This window comes from Wyeomyia smithii, chromosome 3, assembly GCF_029784165.1.
Source record: "Wyeomyia smithii strain HCP4-BCI-WySm-NY-G18 chromosome 3, ASM2978416v1, whole genome shotgun sequence".
NCBI lineage: Eukaryota > Metazoa > Arthropoda > Insecta > Diptera > Culicidae > Wyeomyia > Wyeomyia smithii.
In genome coordinates, this window is record NC_073696.1 from 46,674,648 (window position 1) to 46,695,058 (window position 20,411).

Sequence of the window (20,411 nt, forward strand, 5' to 3'; positions counted from 1 at the left end):
TGTTAGCATCTTTTTCGGCATGTGAGCTCGCACGCGCCGCTCTCCAACATCACTGGAGGCCGGACATGTTTTGAATGAATGTTACCCCCGAAGAGTCCGTGGTACCTACTGATGTTAGCATCTTTTTCGGCATGTTAACCAGGTGATTGCGATGGGAAGGCACGAGAAAAGGCTCGACACGATGGTGCATGTTTTTGGCGTTCTTGGAACTGGTGAACTCCGAATGATTGCCCACCCGCGAGCGTGTTGGAGAGCTGCAGAAGCAGCATCATTTGCAGATTTATTGATCTCAACCGCAATAAAAAGATTCGTCGTAATGATATTCATGCAGGGGGAAGGCGCCCCTTTTTTAAGGTTATTGTGATTAGTGAACCGCACTTGGGACTGATGTTACACCAGTTTTCGCCACCGCACTGCCGTTTGGTATATATGAGGTATAAATAAAAGTGCCGACGGGAGAACCGTTGATAGTCGGTTTGCGGCGTTCAAATGGTGCAGCACAGTGATAAGTCACTTCAGCAGAATTGCTGAAACCGAATTGCCCGCGGGGTTGTAGAAAAGGGTCAACATTTCATGAGTAAAGGTGCCCCCAATCGGAAAACAGTCGTGTGCTAATCTAGTGAATATGATTTCGGTAATTATGTTAACGGAAAATCGACGATTTCGAAGAAAAATGTGTAGGATCTAATTCGAATTTTAACTAAAATAGTTTTTTTTTCCAATTTTTCGCTTAAAAAATGACGCGTATTACTGAATAGTTTATAGCATTATCGGTGCTCCTCGCATGTACAGCCGCAAAGCCACAGAACCAATTCGGTGCCAGAAGTTTCAACCAAAATGTGCCTTTCAATCAGAACCTGCAGGTGCAACCGCTGCAGCAGCACCAACAGCAGCAGCAGCAACACCATCAACACCAACAACATCACCAGCAGCAGCAACAATTCAATTCACAGCAACAGCACCATCAGCATAATCAGCAACAGCAGCAGCAGCAACAAAGAATCGCTCAACAATTTCGGCAGTCGCAAAGCTTGAGAGCGCCTCCTCCCCCGGTGTCACTGCATCAACATCAACCCCAGATGCAGTTCAGCCAGCGGTTGCAGGTGAGTTTTTGTGGCTGTTATTCAGGGAACCATCAAATGATTTCACTTAAGAATTCAAGTATATCTGAAGTAGTCTAGTAACGGCTATCCAATTTTTTTTTTTTTTTGATACATCCAAAAATTGAATTTGTTTAATCATTCTAGGAATGATTAAGCTTTCATGCAAGCTTTGTTATCACGATTACGGAGCCTGTTTTATGAAAATAATCAAAAGCAATGCTGAAGTAAATTTAAAATTACTACAAAATCATTCTTAGATAATTTAATGTTCAAAATGGTTTTAAAATTAACTGATTGCAAAATAATCTGATTTTGTAATCGTTCCAAAAACTGACTTCAAAACTTCTCTAACGGTCATTTTTTGACAAAAATGAATGTCTTGTTTTCATATGGAATTCTAAGCGTGTGAATTTAACAAATGATATTTACAAGATGCTTGGAAATTTCTTGTACGGTTCCAAAGCTACTTTCATTTTTTTTTTTTCAAATAAAACAATGAACATTCCGCACTAACTCTAATAACTAACTTTAATTTTTTTTAAATAATCGCCAAAAATAAATCTTAACATTATAAAAGTGACCATGAAATGATTCATGTTAGAACCGCAAGATTCTCACAAAACAATTAAAACTAAATTCTGACATAATTTAAAATGAATTTAAATTTAAAAAGAAATCAATAATTTTCAAATTATTTTCGTACAGATTCAAAAGTATTTCGAAATTAATGTTGAACTAGTTTCACTTTATTTTAAAAATATGACACCAATCATTTTATTATAGTTACATAGCAGTTCCATGTAAAAAAAAGGTTCTAATTTTGTTTGCTCTGATCATACATACTATTGCTATAGTTGTATAAAAAAATTGAGACTTGTAATTTTTTATATGGCCTTCAGCTTGACATAAAGTTACCCAAAAAAACGACGTTTTTCAAAATCTTTTACATTTTCAAAAATTTGTGACTTTTGTGGCGTCTAACCGATTTCGAATCTTTCATCAATAATAAGCTTTTTAAGTAAAACTGACAAACTATAATTCAAATAACAATAACTGTGCGGAAATTGTTATACGAATTGATTTAAGCCATTTTGAAGGGGTTTGAGACCAATGAGACTCTATCTTTTGCTTTTTGTTTGGATTCCACAGGAAATTTTATACGAAATATCAAACTAGAGATATCTGTATTTTCGTTTTGGAGATAGAATTTTTTTTAGTTTTCAATGTCCGTCATAACCATCACGCGTCTCCATTGGGAAATGTTACTGTGTTGCAATTCCTCAATCAATTCCTGGACCTTGAACCACCCGAAACGACAAAATTCGTTTTGCATAGCGATACTGCATTGCAGTAGCTTTTTTCAATGGAGACGCATGGTGGTTATGATGAACATTAAAGATATAAATTAAATCTATCTCAAAATAAAAATATATACCTCCTTAAAAATTTCAATGTTTACATTATATTTCTCAAGGAATCCAAAAACAGTCAAGTGATGGGATCTTCCGGGTCTTAAACCCTCCAAAACAGCAAGAAATGGTTTGTATGATAGTTTTCGTATAGATATTGTAATTTAAAGTGCCACTCGATGTTTTTTCTTGAAAGACTTATTAATCACCTTCACTTTGATGCCGAAAGGTTTGAAATCGTTTAAAAGGTTCAAAAGTTGCAAGCTATTGGAAATTGAAAATTCAAAGAAAAAGCTTGGTATACTGCATTGCAGCAACTTTCCTCGAAGTAGACGCATGGTAGTTATGATGAATTATAAAGATAGAAATAAATTCCATCTTCTAACCAAAATATATCCTCCGCAAAAATTCAAAATTATATGTAAAATTTTTCAAAGAATCAAAAATAATATTAAACGATAGGATCTTTTTGGCCCTTAACCATTTAAACAACAAAAACAGTTTGCATAATAATTTTCGTATAGCTATCGTCATTCAAAGTGCCGTTCGATAGCTTTTCTTGAAAGAGCCATACCAATTAAATAACTTCAATTTGATGCCAAATGATTCAACGTCGGTTGAACGGTTCAAATGTTATACGTTTTGAAAAAATACTGCTCCAAAGCTCAAAATAGTTGTCCTTGAAGGATTATTGCTTTTCAACCATTCCTATGAAAATTTGTTGCCTCTGGCCACTGGAAAAATGCGTCAAAGTGTCGCGTAGTAATTAGTAATTGCTCGCCTGCTTCGTCGTTCCGACATTATGTTTAACTCAACACAGATGTGGCCGTAAAGCTCAAACTGGAAAAAAGAAGAGATCATAGCTTTTGAACCATTCCTGTGAGTTTTGGAGCCCCTAGCCACCATTATTTTTTAGAGACTTAACTGAGTATTCTCGCAAACACAACGTTGAAGTGACGAGCCCTGAGAGTAATTAATATGCGACACGTTGACATAAGTTGTATAATCTTCCAGTTGGTCTCGAGGTACGATGCTGGCCTTACAAGCCAGGCGTCGTAGGTTCGAGTCTCGGCTCGGGAGAGAAGGCCGTTAAGTGTCAATAGGATCGTAGCGCTAGTCCCGCAATTGTCCTGTACACAAAACAGTTGACTACGAAGTCTGTGTATAATAAACACAAGGTCCAGTTCCGAATCGGAATGTAACACCAAGCCTTTGCTTTTGAGATAACTTGACGTGTTTTGACAAAGCTCACAGGAATGGTTAAAAGTTAAAACACTGTGCTACAGCGATTTAGAACTTCTCAAGTGACCTAGTGTAGGTTGTAGGTCTTGTTGAGTGTAACATTCGCTCATATTAGAAATTTTTCAAATGTGGTCCCCGTGGCTCTGTGGTTAACGATGTCGGTCGGCAAGCTCTCCCACACGGTTGTGATATCAGGTTCGATTCCCGATCAAGTCGAGGATCTTTTCGAGCTGGAAATTTTTTCGACTCAGCACTGGGGCACGGTGTATCGTTGTACTTATCCTACACATGCAAAATGTGCCAAAAAAACAATATCGATAACGAATTCTCTCAACTAATCTAGTTGATCGAGACCGCTATTAGCCCCAAGGCTAAGCGTGCGATATTGTTTTAGAAATTTTTCAAACACCCCTAAAATTTGAAGTTTTGGTCAAAATATCGTTTTTTGGACCTCAACGGGTTCCATTTTTTTAACTAAGTCATTTCTCAGTCGATTTTCAATATTGTAGCAGTTATGTAAAAAGGAAAAATAGAGCTTTCAAAATATATATAGATATGTACCAATGGTACCAAAACATGTTGAACTATTTGTGTTTAAATCTAATTGTTAACATTTTTTCACACAATTTTTCAACTTAACTTGAAACTTTCCACTTATTTACTTACACTTTATACTATCAAAACACTAGCACTTTGAAAGTATATTCAATAGCCAATCAAATAAAAGTGGTTTTGAGAAAATCGATTGATATTTGGTTGGGTTTTACTATAATTTTTAAGTAGAGCAGATTTTTTTGCATCTATCTCACAATTATTTCACGGTGCAACAAATGAAAAAAACAAGAACAACTGATGTGATTTTATGAAAATTGTAGTTCAAGTCGAGTATTACTTGCACCAATACTTTAGGTTTTTCAAATATCCCTAAAATTTAAAGTTATGGTCGAAACCCCGTTTTTGGAACTAAGATCACATTTTTTTTAACTCGGTCATTTTTTAACCTGTTCATTGTTTTTGATCGTTTCAGAAAGGTAACAAATGGGGGTTTCAAAACATATTGATACGTTAATAGATTTTACCTGTAATGAACAGTTTTAAAAGGAACATGGTTGATGTTGTTTTCTGCATTTTAGAACAATTTTGAAACCATTTTGGAATCATTTTAGAAACATTTAAGAATTATTTAGGAATTATTCTAAAATTCGAATCATTTAAGGAATTATATAGAAATCATTTTGAATTAATTTTGGAATCATTTTAGAATAATTTCACTTTAAAGACATTTTATAATAATTTTAGAATCATTTCAGAATCGTTTTTGAAACTTACTAGTATCTCTTTAAAATCATTTTAGAATCATTGTAGAATAATTTATAATCAGTTTGGAATTATTTCAGAATCATTTTAGAAATATAATAGAATCGATTTAGAATAATTTTAAAATAAATAAGAATTATATTGGAATCATTCTGAAATCAGTTTAAAATTGTTCAAGAATCAGTAAAGATTTAATTAAGAATCATTCTAAAATCATTATAAAATTATTTCGGAATCACTTTAAAATTATTTGGAAACCATTCCAGAATCACTTTATAATTTGAATTTTAGAATTATTTTGAAATCTTTACAGAATCATTTTAGGATTATTTTTGAAACATATTGGAATCATTTTAAAATCTTTTCAGAATCATTTAAGAAATATTTTAGAACCTTTATAGAAAAATAATAAAATCGTTTTGAAATCAATCTAATTCTAATAGAATCTTTTTATAAACATTTTAGAATTATTTGAGATTCATTTTAGTATCATTGTAGAATCATTTTTTTAATTATTTTGCAGTCAGTTTAGAAACATTTGGAAGTTTTTCTAGAATTATTTGGGGATTGTTTCAGAATCATTTTGGAATCATTTTAGAATTAGCCTCATCATAGAATCATTTCAGTGTGATACTAGAAACATTAAGGAATAATTTGAGAATCATCTCAGAATCATATTAAAATCATTTTGGAATTATTGAAGAATCATCTTAGAATCATTTTAGAAATATATAAGGATCATTTTAAAGTTATTTTAGAACTTTTCCCGAATCATTCTAGAATTGTTTTAGAACCATTTTGAAATTATTTGAGAATCATTTCGGAATCATTTTAGAATCGTTTCAGAAAGATTTGAGAAATACTTTAGAATCATTTAAAAACCTTATCGAACCGTTTCAAAATAAATCTAAAAAAAGGATTGTATTGGAATCATTCTGGAATCATTTTAGAATGTTTTCAGAATCATTTTAAAATCATTTTAGAATTATTTTGTAATCATTCTCCACTTAGTTTTGAATCACTTTAGAAAATTATTTAAGAATCATTTCAGAATCATTTTAGAATTATTTTATAATAATTTTGGAGTCAATTTAGAATTATTTTAGACTCATTAAAATAGAATAGAATTAATTGAGAAAAAATCCAGAATCATTTCAGAACCCTTTTAGAATCATTTAAGAATAAATTTAGAATTATTTTGGAATCATCTTAGAATCATCATAGAATAATTTCTGAATCATTTTAGAGACATTTGAGAATAATTCAAGAATCATTTCAGAGTCATTTTGGAATTATTCCAGAATCATTTAAAAACATAATAGAATCGATTCCAAACCTGGTGGCGAACCAGCCTGTGGCTGAAAGCCACCTTAATAAAGCAATAAAAAAAGATTTCAAATCATTTTTAAATAATTTAGAATTATATTGGAATCATTCAAGAATCAGTTTAGATTTATTTAAGAATCATTCTTAAATCATTATAGAATTAGTTCGGAATCTTTTTGGAATCATTTCAGAATCAGTTAAGAATTGCTCTAGAATCATTTAAGAATTATTTTTGAATCTTTTCAAAACCATTTGAGAATCATTTTAGAATCATTTTAGAAACACAATGGAATCGTTTTAGAATCAATTTCATAAAATAGGATTATGTTGGAATCATTACAGAAGCATTTCAGAAATATTTTAGAATAATTATGGAATCATTTCAGACTTTTTTAGTCTTAGAATCATTTCAGGATCGTTTTGAAATTATTTCAGAATAATACTAGAAATATTTAAGGTTAATTTTAAAATCATTTTAGAATCATCACGAATATTTAAGAAATTATTTAGAACCATTCTGGCATCCATGATGGTCCAGAAACCAAATTTAGAGGGAAATTTGGATCCAGAGCTGGAAAGAAATATTTGACAGAAAAACTTTCTTTTACAAAGTTGTTACATATGGGTCATTCCATACCAAGTAATCAAGCAAATGCAACGACACTGTTCGATTTGCTTCAAAATGAATATAATGACTTGTTTCAGATCGAAACTGAAAATCAAAAGTTTTGGGTCTACCGGACAACCCCCGTCCAATTGCGGAGCCTTCCATTTTTCTATATTTTGATAAAATATCATTTTCCATGTTTAGTGAAAACGTCATATCTCAGAGACCGTAAGAGCTTTAGACAACATTAGAGACTCTTTTTAAAAGTTTTTAAATTTCCAATCGAACCTAGCGTTCAGTGTTGCCAGCATTGATATTTTTGCGTTTGAAAACTAAAATTGCATTTATCTCAAAACACCCCCAATTTTTTAATTTGATACCACCAATGTGTTCAGCAGAAAATTTCACATAAGAATCACCTATCCACAAAATGCAATATGCGCCGTTGTGGAGATATTGACATTGTCTGAAGCTCTTACGGTTTCAAAATTATCCTGAAATGATTCTAAGACTAAAAAAAGTCTGAAATGATTCCATAATTATTCAGAAATATTTCTGAAATGATTCTGAAATGATTCTAGAAAGATTCCAATGTAATCCTATTTTATGAAATTGATTCTAAAACGATTCCATTGTGTTTCTAAAATGATTCTAAAAAGATTCTCAAATGGTTTTGAAAAGATTCAAAAATGATTCCAAAATTATTCTTAAATGATTCCAGAACAATTCTTAACTGATTCTGAAATGATTCCAAAGAGATTCCGAAATAATTCTACAATGATTTAAAAATAATTCTAAAACAGTTAATTCTGAACCGATTCTAGAATGATTCCAATATAATTCTAAATTATTTTTAAATGATTCGGAGTCGATCAATTGAAGCAGTTTTTTATTCTTTATTTGAAAATAAAAGGACAACGATAAATATTTTTTTTAAATCACATTATGCTCAGAAAATTGCACTCTTTCAGCTGATACATTAAAACCGGATAAAAATTTAGGGACTCAATCGTGCTCAAAATTGCAGGAATGTATCTTCGTCGAAAATAAACAAATCCATATTCTTTCGTGGGGTCTTTAAGGCGATCAGCTCTGATATAAGGTTACCATACAAAACGGATTTGTTTTTTTTTTTTTAATTCAAAACATATATAGATATAGAATATTTTAATATTCGAAAAAAATATTTGAAAATCATTGCAGGATCTTTTAAGAATCTCTTAGATATGTACTTTCAAATCAACGAATGGTTTGGATAATTGAACAGTGTTTTATAATCAAATCTAGATTCAATCTTAGCCGACACCAGGAGATTTTCTGAGGCACAAAATCTCTTGGATCACGCCTACCATCGCATGAGAAAGTGAAGCCGTTGGCGCCGGTCCGTTAATCAACGGGTCGTAGGTTAGGGTCCTGGGTGGAGTCGCCTCTCCGGGCGTCGGTGATTGGCACAACAACAGTGGCGGACCTAGACCGACGGAAAATAAGCGAGAATAAAAAAAAATCAAAATAAAATTTTCTATTAAATAAGCAAAGCGTGGAGTTTCCTGCACCGATTATTTTGAAAAATTTCATTTTCAAACCTAGTATAACAAACTCTTACTTGCAGCAATCCTACCCCGGGGGCGCGAGACCCTTTGTTCCCATCACCTCGTACAACAACGATGTTTCCTACGATGGATCCTACTCGTTCGGGTATACAACGGGGGACGGTCAGCAGCAGCAAGCGCAAGGCTATCTAAAGAACCCTGGCCTGAAAGATTTGGAAGCCCAAGCCGTGCAAGGCTCGTACTCGTACACGTCTCCCGAGGGGCAGCTAATCACGGTCACCTACATCGCAGACGAAAATGGTTTTCGCGCTGAAGGAGCACACCTGCCTACCCCGCCACCCATCCCGGAAGCAATTCAGAAATCTCTGGCACTGATCGCCGCCACGCAACCAGTTTCCCAGAAGTTCAGTCAAGCCTACAGTCAGCAACCGTTTGGATCAAATCAAGGTTATAACAGATTCGGATAGTGCACAATAATTGGGCACAAACTTCAACAGTTACCATTCCGATTAGGTATGTATTCTAAATCCAATCAATCTACACGCAAAATGTTAAAAATGTTTATTGTGAAATCTTTTAAAAGACATAGAGACGTACAATAGTGAATAGTACATCAGAACATGATACGCACCACGACTCCGCTCGATCGGATCCAAGTTCAACATGCTGCGCGAACTGAAAAGCACACCCACCTACATCCACTGAGGCGCAGCATGCAGGCAAAGATCGAATCGCGCCGTGCGCTGCCAAGCTATTAATATGCTAATTGATTTTGGCTTCGTCGATTCTTTCCGGACTTTTCGAACCCGCTGAGAGAGCGTCTGTTCATCATCTCGTGTGTTCGATGTCAAATTAGTCAGTTCGATTAGAAAACAATGTAACTGTTTGTATTGGAAGCAGTTTTTCAGTTTTGACGCTACCTATGCGATGCATTTCCAGTCAGTGATTCTAGCCGCCGCAGCCGCTCGCTCACACAAGACAAGTTCCGTTTTGCATAAATTTAAAAAGAGAGGCGCAAAAAATGATGTTTATGGTGATTGAAATATCAGAGATTCGATCAACTTGCGCTGAATATAATGCATACATACGATATACATGCTACGGGGGTTCGTCGCTTGTATTGCCTGCGTTTGCGTTGATGTTGTGTTGGAAGATGTGATATTTGTTTTGTTTCTTCTTCTTCTTCTGCACAGGATGGATCGATTGAATGCGTGACCTATTGCAACACCCCCTCCCCCGACTTCGTACACCGGCTTCCCTACAACCTGTTTCCCCTTCTTCGACGATAGTTTGTTTGAATCTCCGCAGATACCTTCGAGGATGGCAGCAACGAAAAACGACGCAGTGTGGATTTCGCGGCTCTGCTGCTGTTTTATGATAATGATAGTTCAACGGCCAAGTGGCCGCTCATGTGTGGAATGTTAACTGCTGGAATCTGCAGCAGCTGATGAGCAGATTTCTTCTCAGTGTAAATAAATACCTCTAATTTGCAAAATTACCACTGATTTAGATTTAGGGACGGTAGATTCTAGTAGGCAAGCAAGCATTGAATTACATGGATAATTCGCCGAAAAATGTTAGACTCGTATTTAGAAAGAAAATATCCGAAATCTTCAATGAATGATGTAATAATGATGGTTTATATCCTGTCATGGAAGATTCAAAATTGGTTGGAATGCCAGTTTTTTTTCTATATGATTAGTTTTGCTTAATTATTGTAATTCAATTCATTATTTCACGCCTTCAGCATCATGGTTATTTGGAGTCGTGACTTGTTCTTCTTCTCAAGCATTCATTTATCATCACTCTTGGTGTTTTGATTGCAATTCGAAGAAGTCATGCAGTTATGAGCAACTACCATATTCCAACCTACTTCTCGCCAGCACCGTTCAGAATACCGATTGAACAATATTCAAAACATTGCACTTTGAACTACTAATTCAAAAAATTTGCTGTCAAATAATGAATAATTGATCATATATTCCAATGGAGCTAACTTAATTTTGAGATATTTGAAAAACGGATGCATTTAGGAAGTTAGTCGTCAATAGCTTGAAGATTTAAAATTTCTGTTAATATCATATTGTGCCACTGGAATTTAATTATTTTTTTTTAAGTTGAAATTAGAAAAAAATAATCAAAATAACTTGAAAAGGGATGCAAGAAGGAAATCTTGATTTAAAATGTCTATCTGAATCTTCTAGAATCATTATAATTTAGGCTTCGTCAAGTTCACGGTGAAAATTGGTTTGGCGATGTTATATTCAAAGAGTATTCTACGAAATGCTGAAATTGATATTTTTGAACTCAACTTTCAAGGTTTATTTTTAATTATCTATCTGGGACTGGAAACGCTCAATATTGAAGCTTTGTCTTTCGTTTAGATCTTGAGCTATATTAAAACATTAGAGATCATCAGGTTTTGTAATAATATTTTAAACCGTTTTCAACATTTTTTGTATGTCGTTCCTATTTTGACATTTATGAGATTTTTGACATTCATGATCATTTTCGATTTTTTTGACTATGTTTCGCAGTTTTTTCTTTCCTTAATGTAACTTCCGTTTTTGGCGATATTTGATATTTTCTCTCTCTTTTCTAACTTTTTTGCATTTTCGAACATGTTTAAATTTTTTGACATTAATGACTGCTTATAACATTTTCGACAATTTCGCGCAGATTTTTCCTTTCATAACTTTGTTGATCCTTTTTAGTACATTTAACCATTTTGACATTTCAAAAATAATTACACCACTCTCTGTGGAATTCTCTTTCAGTTACATTTGAAACTTAACCGTTCTTTCTCGATCGGTTATATTATCGATTGGTTATATTATCGATAGGTTGTATTATCGTTCAAGACGATTTGCACGTTTTGGAGAATTCCTTATTATCGTTAGCATTTTGGTCTCATTGCACTTTTTGAATATTTTTGACAACTTTTATAATATTATGATCTTTTCTCGACACTTCTGGTTTAATTCAGAGTTTTTGTTTTAACTTTTTGTTAACATTTGTATTGTACATTTCCTAACATTATTGATTTCATGGTATGGTTAACGCCAATATATTTGAAAACTTTTTTATAAATTCTAAGATTTTTCAAGTTCCTTCAAATATATTTGAGCACTTCGATATTTTGGGACACTTTCGAACAATTTTGACATTTTGCCCTGCTTCATGCTTCGACATTCTCAGCTGTTTTTTGACATTTTTTATCTCATTCAACAACCACGTTATCAAACCTGACCTATATAACCATTGTTTCCATTTGTTATATACAGGGTGTTCTCAAGAAGTTGTATTTTAAAATAATGCAATAAATAATTTTTCGATTTTTTGAAAATTCAAAAGGTATATAACCCCTTAATGTGTTTGATATTTCTGTATTGTTTTCATATTAATCTTTTGTTTTTGTACATATTTAACATGTATCGCTTCATGATACACAGTGGTATTCGTTATATAATTATCTTCGAGTGTGATGGAGCTACGCTACAAGAAATGACAGAAATTGAAAATGGCGACGAGGTTAGGGGCCGTCCATCCCACATGGACTGAAAAATCGTCATTATAGACCAAAATAACCCAAAATAAATGAACACGAAATGAGTTCTTTCCAAATAACCTCTAAAAACTTTTACACGTCTCTAAAAAAATTTCCTAAAACGCAAACTCAGCTGGACCATTTGAAACATTTACGAAAAATATAAATGCATGTTTAACCATGACCAAAAGTGTCCGAAAGAACAGACAAAACAAAACGGTCACAACTCTGCCTAAACTACAATGAAAGTCAAAACAAAAATAGATTAAATCTAGCTGAAAGCTGTTCCAAGAACAGAACTAACCGGAAAAGTGGTAGAAATCGTTAAAAAGCGGACAAGAGTAAACTAAATTTGGAATTAATTCCAAATTGGAAAAAAAAACATTCGAATGAGCAGAGAAACGCCTCTAGAACCAGAAAAACATTTAAAAATTGATCTCAAATTAGTAATAAATAAGTTAAAGAAGCGATTAAAATACCAAATTCAAGAATAATTTACATCAAACTTAATTTAAAGTGCATAAAAATCATCTGTGGATCTAAATTTAGTAAAAACAGGCTGAAAAATACTTCTTAGTTACAAGAGAATCAAAATGAAAAAAAAAAATATTTGAAAATACGCAAAAAAAAATCCGCTAAATAAACAAAATTAACAAATTAGGAATTTCAAATTAATTTAAAATACAGGAAAACAATAACTAAAAAAATTTATAATCTTGGAAGTAAATTATAAAGTTATTCTAACGAAATGAAAAGGCCAAAAAAATTCAAATTCACCCTAATGATTGAAGATCACTTCTAAATGAAAGAAAATGGCAAAGTAGATACAGATTCTAAGTTCAACTAAAAGTTCTTCCATAGATAAATATGACTAGATAAAAATTTCGTGTCCATCTGGACATTATCACTACACCTTTCCCTTTCCTGAGAACAAGCGTGAACATTTACTTACCCACTACACCCCTTAAGTTGGCCACGTGGTATGTGAACGACACTTCAGCCAGAATACACGATTATTGCATACCAATAAGGCGTGCTTTTTAAGTCGGCCCACCGCAAAAGCTTCACTCGCACTAACAGATCAACGAAAGCTCCACACTTCTTACAAAGCCATCAGAATATATAGCACAACGTAGATACTGCACAGTCAATGGAATCTAAATAGGTACGGAGAATGGTTTAAATCTCAGGTTCCAAAGGCTTTGTTTTTTTAACATTGATGAAGTGGACTCCAAAAACAATGTGGAAAAACAATGTCCTGTGGATTTTTCAAGATTTTTTACAAGTTTTGATAATTTTCGGCTGAAAATGCCGTCCTGCACAGTTGGAAAATTTCAAATGGCATTCGCTCGTCGACGGTGGTCTGCGTCACTACCCAAGAGCACGTGTTTTTGCCTTTCTCCTAGAAAGGTATAGCAATCACTTGCAAAACCGAAAGTATAAAAGTGCTCCAAAGGGCCGAATGGCATATATCACTCGACTCAGCTCGACGAGATGAGCATTTTCTGTATGTGTGTGTGTGTGCGTGTGTGTGTATGTGCAGAATTTTATTCTCACTCACTTTTCTCAGAGATGGCTGGACCGATTTTCATGAAATTAATTGCAAATGAAAGGTCTTGTTGTCCCATGAGACCCTATTCAATTTTTTTGTAATCGGATTATTAGTTTGGAGGTTATATATCAAAATGTAAAAATCATGAAACATCATTATCTCAAAAACTACACAACCGATTTGAACAAAATTGAATTCAAATGAACGGGCTACCTTGAAAACCCTTAACTTTTGAATTTTGTGATGATTGGATTCGTGGTTCAAAAGTTATAATAAGAAACGTGTTCTGAAGGCTGTTTAATCTCACTCATGTTTCTCAGAGAAGGCTGGACCGATTTTCATAAAATCAGTGTCAAATGGAAGGTCTAGTTACCCCATAAGACCCTATTGATTTGTTTTGCAATAGGATTATTACTTTCCCTGTTATGTTTGAAAATGTGAAATCTTGCTATGAAAAGGAACATATTCCGAGGACTACTTGAACTCACTCACTTTTCTCAGAGATGGCTGACCCGATTTCCACAAAATTAGTGTCAATTATTAAGTCTAGCTGCCTCATAACATCCTATTGAATTTTACTGTAATCGGAATGTAACTTCGTCTGTAATGTACCGAAATGTGAAAATAACGAAACTTCATTATCTCAGAAACTACACAGCCCATTTGATCAATATTATTATCAGATGAACGGGCTATTAAAGAGTTAACTAATGAATTATGATTGAACACGGGGTTTCAAAGTTTGGCTGCCCAATATGTTCCCATTTCATTTGATTATTATCGAACTTAAACAACCGTTATGTATGAAATTGTTAATAAAACAACGAAAGTCTGTTATCTCAAAGATTACATGACTTATTTGGACATAACTAGTGTCATTCATCTCTCAAACTTACAAATAACAAATTTCATAGCAATTTTATATGTGGCTCAAAAGTTATGAAAAGAAAAGAAATTCAAAGACTATTTAAAACTATACCTGCTTTGATCAATATATGTGGCCTCAACAAAATTTTAATGTGGTATCGTACTATTTGAACGTTCGAAATTCATTGATTCCTTGCGATGTGTTTAAAGTCTGCAAATGCACGACGAATCGGCCATAGGATATGATCAAAGTCAAATTATAAATCGTTAGAAATGATTGGTTTTATCGAAATGACAGCATCCTCGACTTTTGGCTTCTGTACATCGCCTTATTTCTGAGTATATTCATTTATGGTGGTATTCGGTCGTTTTCGGCAGATTTTCTGGCATCAATCTGACACCGGAAATACCCTTATTGTGAGGTATTTAGTTATTTTGGTTGTTTTCCAGAAACTAAAAGTGGTCGTCTTTAAATTCATAATGGTGTCCAGGGTCAATGTTTGGTTTCTATGCATCATCTTGATTACGGAAATATTCATATTGAGTATTATTCGGTCATTTTCGACTGTTTCCTAGAAGTTGCCATTTCGCAATTCAAAATGATGCTTGAGGTCAATTGTTAGCTCATTGCATCATTCTGGTTCCAGAGATACTCATATTGGATGGTATTTGGTTATTTTAGGCTGTTTTTCACAAACCGGAAGTCGCCATCTTGGATTTCAAAATGGTATTTAAGATGATTTCTGGCCTTTGAGCGTCATTCTGGATGAAGATTTTTCGATCATTTTCGGCTGTTTCCCAGGAACCGGAAGTCGCCAACCTAGAATCCAAGATGAGGTCTGTGATCGATTTCAGCTGCTGTGTATCATTTTAGATCTGGAGATACTCATGTTGGACGGAAATCGGCCATTTTTGGTTGTTTTCCAGAAACCAGAAGTTGCCATCCTACAATAGAGCAAGATCGCGCCAAATGACCGATGGTCGAATATCGACCATTTTTGATTTGAATGAAACTTTGCACACGTATTTGGCTTAGCAAACTGAGCATTTTTCACAGATGGAGAGATTTTTTACACCCAGGGGTTACATTCTAAAAGGGCGTATGCCTTTTGGCATTGGGTTTATTCGAAACATTGTAGCCCAGAAACCGTTGGTTGTATAGAAAAATTGTCTGAGAATGAGTTGTAGGGAATTAAAAATGCACCATAAGAAAAATATACACTGTACAAAAAAAAATTTTTTTGACCAAAAAAAAATTAAAAATAAACATTAATTTTCAATTTAAAAAAAAAGAGTTGAATTTTTTTTTATTTTTTTTTTAAGAAACTTGACGTTAATACGTAACTTTTTAAAAAAAGTCCAGGATAGAGAAATGAAAAATATTTTTTTTTTTGGTAGATTAATTTTTTTATAAAAATTCTAATTTAAACATTTTTCAAAATATGTGTATTCTGTTATTTTTTAAAGATGCAGAGAGTCATTTTGGATTAAAAAGCTCTTGGTAGTAAACATTCTAGAGGCATCGGTTTTCGAGTTATTTTTAATTTAAGCTCGAAAAGTTATTAATATTTCGGAAAATAAACGTTTTTCTCAATTTGTCCATGGTTCTCCAGCAAAAACCATACGTTCATTGGAATGCTTGATCAAAAATATACAATTCATTCTTTGACAACAAAACGATTGGATAAATAACTCAAGCGCTAAACCTTAGCCTGCCTACACGTTCCCCCTTGCCGAATGTTTTATAAAAAATATGTTTGTCGTGCAACACTACCTACTTGTTTTCCAATAATAACTGTTTGTAAAGTACGCAACCAATAACTACTGGGCTACCTATAATATCTGTTTTCGTATATAAATACGATTGCACTACTCCAGATGTGTTAGTAACAGTTTGCATTTTGTGAAGATGAATAAAGTGAAAATGGAATACACCAAGCCCAAATGCTGTAAACCCTTTCCTGATCATCGGTGCTCACAAAGCTTACGCAAATTAAACGAAAACGTTATTGCAAAATAAAAATATTGAACAGTCAAGCTCATTTTAATACGTCTTTATCAATTTGTGATTCGTGTAGTTATTGGAATGATAGTCAAGCCACCATTCATCCCTTCGTTGTTTACTATTCAGAATCTGGGACACTTAGGAATATCAGCTTCATCATAATATCGGAAGTACTTCATCATGATACTGTTGCGGTTCAGGTGTTCATTGCCAAATCATGAGTTTTTTGAAAACAACAATAGAGTTGAAAAAAAGCGATATTAATGTCTGATGGAGCTGCCTCACAATATAAAAATAGAAAAAACTTTGCAAGTCTTTGCAAGTTTGAAACAAAATATAACGTCGATGCAGAGTAGCATTTTTATGCGACTTCTCATGTTAAAGGCCCATGCGATGCAATTGGTGGCATATTAAAACGAATGGAAGGAAATGCAAGTTTAGCTAAAGAACATGAACATCCCATTACAAGCGCAAAAGAATTGTATGATTGGTCTAATCAAAGATGTAATAAAAAATTTATCAAAAATGTCATTTAGTTGGGTATCATATGAAGAATATGAACAAGGGGTAACAGAATGGAGCAATATTTTCAAAAAAAACTATAATAATAGCTGCCACACAAAAGTATTACTCTTTTGTTACGATTTCAGAAAATAAGATACAAACGAAGCTGTTTTCAAAAGATGACGAATCATTTACTTATCATGTATATAAAATATAAGGTGAAACTAGTTCTGTAAAGTATCTATGTCATTAAAAAATATGTTCCTAAGATAATAAAACTCGAAAATAAATATTTGATTTATATATATATATATATATATATATATATATATATATATATATATATATATATATATATATATATATATATATATATATATATATATATATATATATATATATATATATATATATATATATTTATATCACTTAGAACATTTAACTCTTTTCTTGAGTACCGTTCGCCCAATCGTTTTGTTGTCAAAGAATGAATTGTATATTTTTGATCAAGCATTCCAATGAACGTATGGTTTTTGTTGGAGAACCATGGACAAATTAAGAAAAACGTGTATTTTCCTGAATAATTATAATTTTTCGAGCTTAAATTAAAAATAACTCGAATACCAATGCCTTTAGAATGTTTACTACCAAGAGCATTTTGATTCACAATGACTCTCTGCATCTTTTAAAATCATCAGAATACAAATGTTTTGAAAAATGTTTAAATTAGAATTTTCATAAAAAAACTAATCTACCATAAAAAAATTATTTTTCATTTCTCCATCCTAGACTTTTTTTTAAAAGTTGCGTATCAACGTCAAGTTTTTTCGAAAAAAAAATAAAAAAAATTCAACTCGTTTTTTTTTTAAATTGAAATTTAATGTTTATTTTTAATTTTTGTTGGTCAAAAAAAAATTTTTTCGTACAGTGTATTTTTTTTTATGGTGCATTTTTAATTCCCTACCACTCATTCTCAGACAGTTTTTCTATACAACCACCTATACCAAAAGACATACGCTCTTTTATAATTTTACTCATGGGTGTAAAGAATCTCTCCACCTGTGAAAAATGCTCAGTTTGCTAAGCCAAATACGTGTGCAAAGTTTCATTCAAATCAAAAATGGTCGATTAAATTTTCGCGTATTTCCAGACGATTTGAAATGATTTTGCTCAATACATAATGGTGTCTTAGGTCAATTTTTAGCGTCTTGCAACATTATGGCGTCGGAAATACTCATATTGAGTGGTATTTGGTCACTTTCTGTCATCTGGGCGTAATTCTGGTTACGAAAACATTCATATTGAATGGTATTTGGTCATCTTCGGCTGTTTGCCAGACACCGGAAGTCACCATCTTAGAATTCAAAATGGTATCTGTGGTCGATTTGAGCTCCTGTGTATCATTCTAGATTCGGATATTATTATCTTGGGTGGAAATAGGCCATTTTTGGCTGTTTTCCAGAAACCGGACGTTGCCATGTTACAATCCGAAATGTTGCCTGAGGTCGATTATGGAACATACTTGTTACCACTAAAAACATTCACCTGCCAAATATGGTTCCATTTAGTTGATTAGTTCGCGAGATGTGCAGAAATTTGTGCAGAAACATGTGCTTCCAGAAGTCGAGCAATTATGGACATATTTGTTACCTCTAAAAACATTCACATACCTACTTTGGTTGTATTTTCTTGATTGGTTCTTGAGCTGTGCTTTGCACGTATTTGTTAACTCTAAAAACATGCACATGCCAAAGTTGGTTCCATTTAGTTGGTTAACTCTCGAAATGAGTATAAATTTGTGTTTCATTTGTATGGAACCCCTGCCTTCCAGAAAAGGGAGGGATGTCGAACCATTATGGGCGTATTTGATACCCCTTAAAACACTCACATGCTAAATTTGGTTCCATTCACTCGGTTAGTTCTCGAGATGTGCAGAAATTTGTGTTTCATTTTTATGGTACCCCTCCCTTCCAAAAGAGGGAGGGGTGTCAAAACATTATGGACATATTTTATACCACTAAAAACATTTACCTGCCAAATTTGGTTCCATTTAGTTGATTAGTTCTCGAAATGTGCAGAAATTTGTGTTTCATTTGTATGTAACCCCTCTCTTCCAAAAAAGAGAGGGGCGTCCAACTATTATGGACATATTTGTTACCCTTCAAAACTTCTACATGCCGAATTCGGTTTCATTTGCTTGGTTTGTTCTTTAGTTGTGCAAAAATTTATGTTCCATTTATATAGGACCCCTCCCTTCCAGAAGAGGGAGGGGTCTCAAACTAACATAGGAACCTTTATCGGCACCAAAAACCCCCACATACAAATTTTTATGTCGATCGGTTCGGTAGATTTCGAGCCTATATGGATCAGACAGACAGACAGACAGACCGGACTGCATTTTTATATGTATAGATTACAACATCAATATTTTAGAACCTAAAGAGTGAATATACATTTATTGGATTGAAGCGTTCATGTAAATCTATTTAAACAAATAAAAGTTTGAATGAGAAAGGCTGGGTCTGACCGCTAGGTGGATAAATTTAGGTTTTTGCCTTTGTTTCGCTACTAACACTGACATATGTCTTCTTTTTCCTCATCTGTATATTCTCATTGCTGCACGGTAGGATTATTACTGTCAAACTGTGGATAATGTTTAAAATCTTCAGCAGAAACAACTTGCAGGCAAGAAAAAGCTCTTTTTGTTTTAAGAGAAGCAGTGCTACGAAGCACATTCAAGAGAAAAAAATCGTTGCTAAAATAAAACTTTATGTAGGAGAACCGTTAATATTCATTTCATCGCTTTTATTTGTCAAAGTTACCGGCAAATTCTACTGTTTTTCTTTTTATTTTTACTTTTTTGAAGTGAAAATAATTTTGATCTCTTGATTTAGTCAAGTGGTCGGAAGTTTTACTTTGGAAAAATAGTAAAACTCGACGATAAATCGAACAAATAAAAGCGATCAGATGAATATAGGTGTAAAGATGAATATATGAGCGGTTCTTTAAATATAAAGTTTAATTATTATTTATTGGAAGAATATTAGGGTAACCGCTCTTATATTCATCTCAGTACCTATATTCATCTATCACGCCTTTTTGATCAATGTATCGTCAAATTTTACCATATTTTCTACGTAAAACTTTCAGCCACTTGAGAAAATCGAGAAGCAAATAGATATACTTTCAAAAATTTGTAGAAATTTGACGGTAAATTGGACAAATGAGAGAAATAAGATGAATATAGGTGCACCAAGCTGTTGAGATGAATAATGGGGCGATTACTTTACATATTTTTTCTTTGATGAATTTCGCACCAACCCGGCTGGGGACCTGACAGCACCTTCGTGTATCTCAATAGGCCTCAGTGGGTGTGTAGGCC

The 20,411-nt window shown here is 33.3% G+C and overlaps 1 protein-coding gene across 1 annotated transcript in view; it reads left to right on the forward strand.

Moving 5' to 3' along the window:
- The first annotated feature begins 461 nt into the window (after positions 1–461).
- The window catches only part of LOC129728265 (uncharacterized), a 58,395-nt gene continuing 38,445 nt past the window's right edge, over positions 462–20,411 (forward strand). Inside the window, exons 1-3 of the mRNA XM_055686693.1 lie at positions 462–634; positions 759–1,103; positions 8,614–9,020. Coding sequence (XP_055542668.1) covers positions 626–634; positions 759–1,103; positions 8,614–9,020 — 761 coding nt within the window. The 5' untranslated portion in view covers positions 462–625. The remainder of the gene's footprint in view (positions 635–758; positions 1,104–8,613; positions 9,021–20,411) is intronic.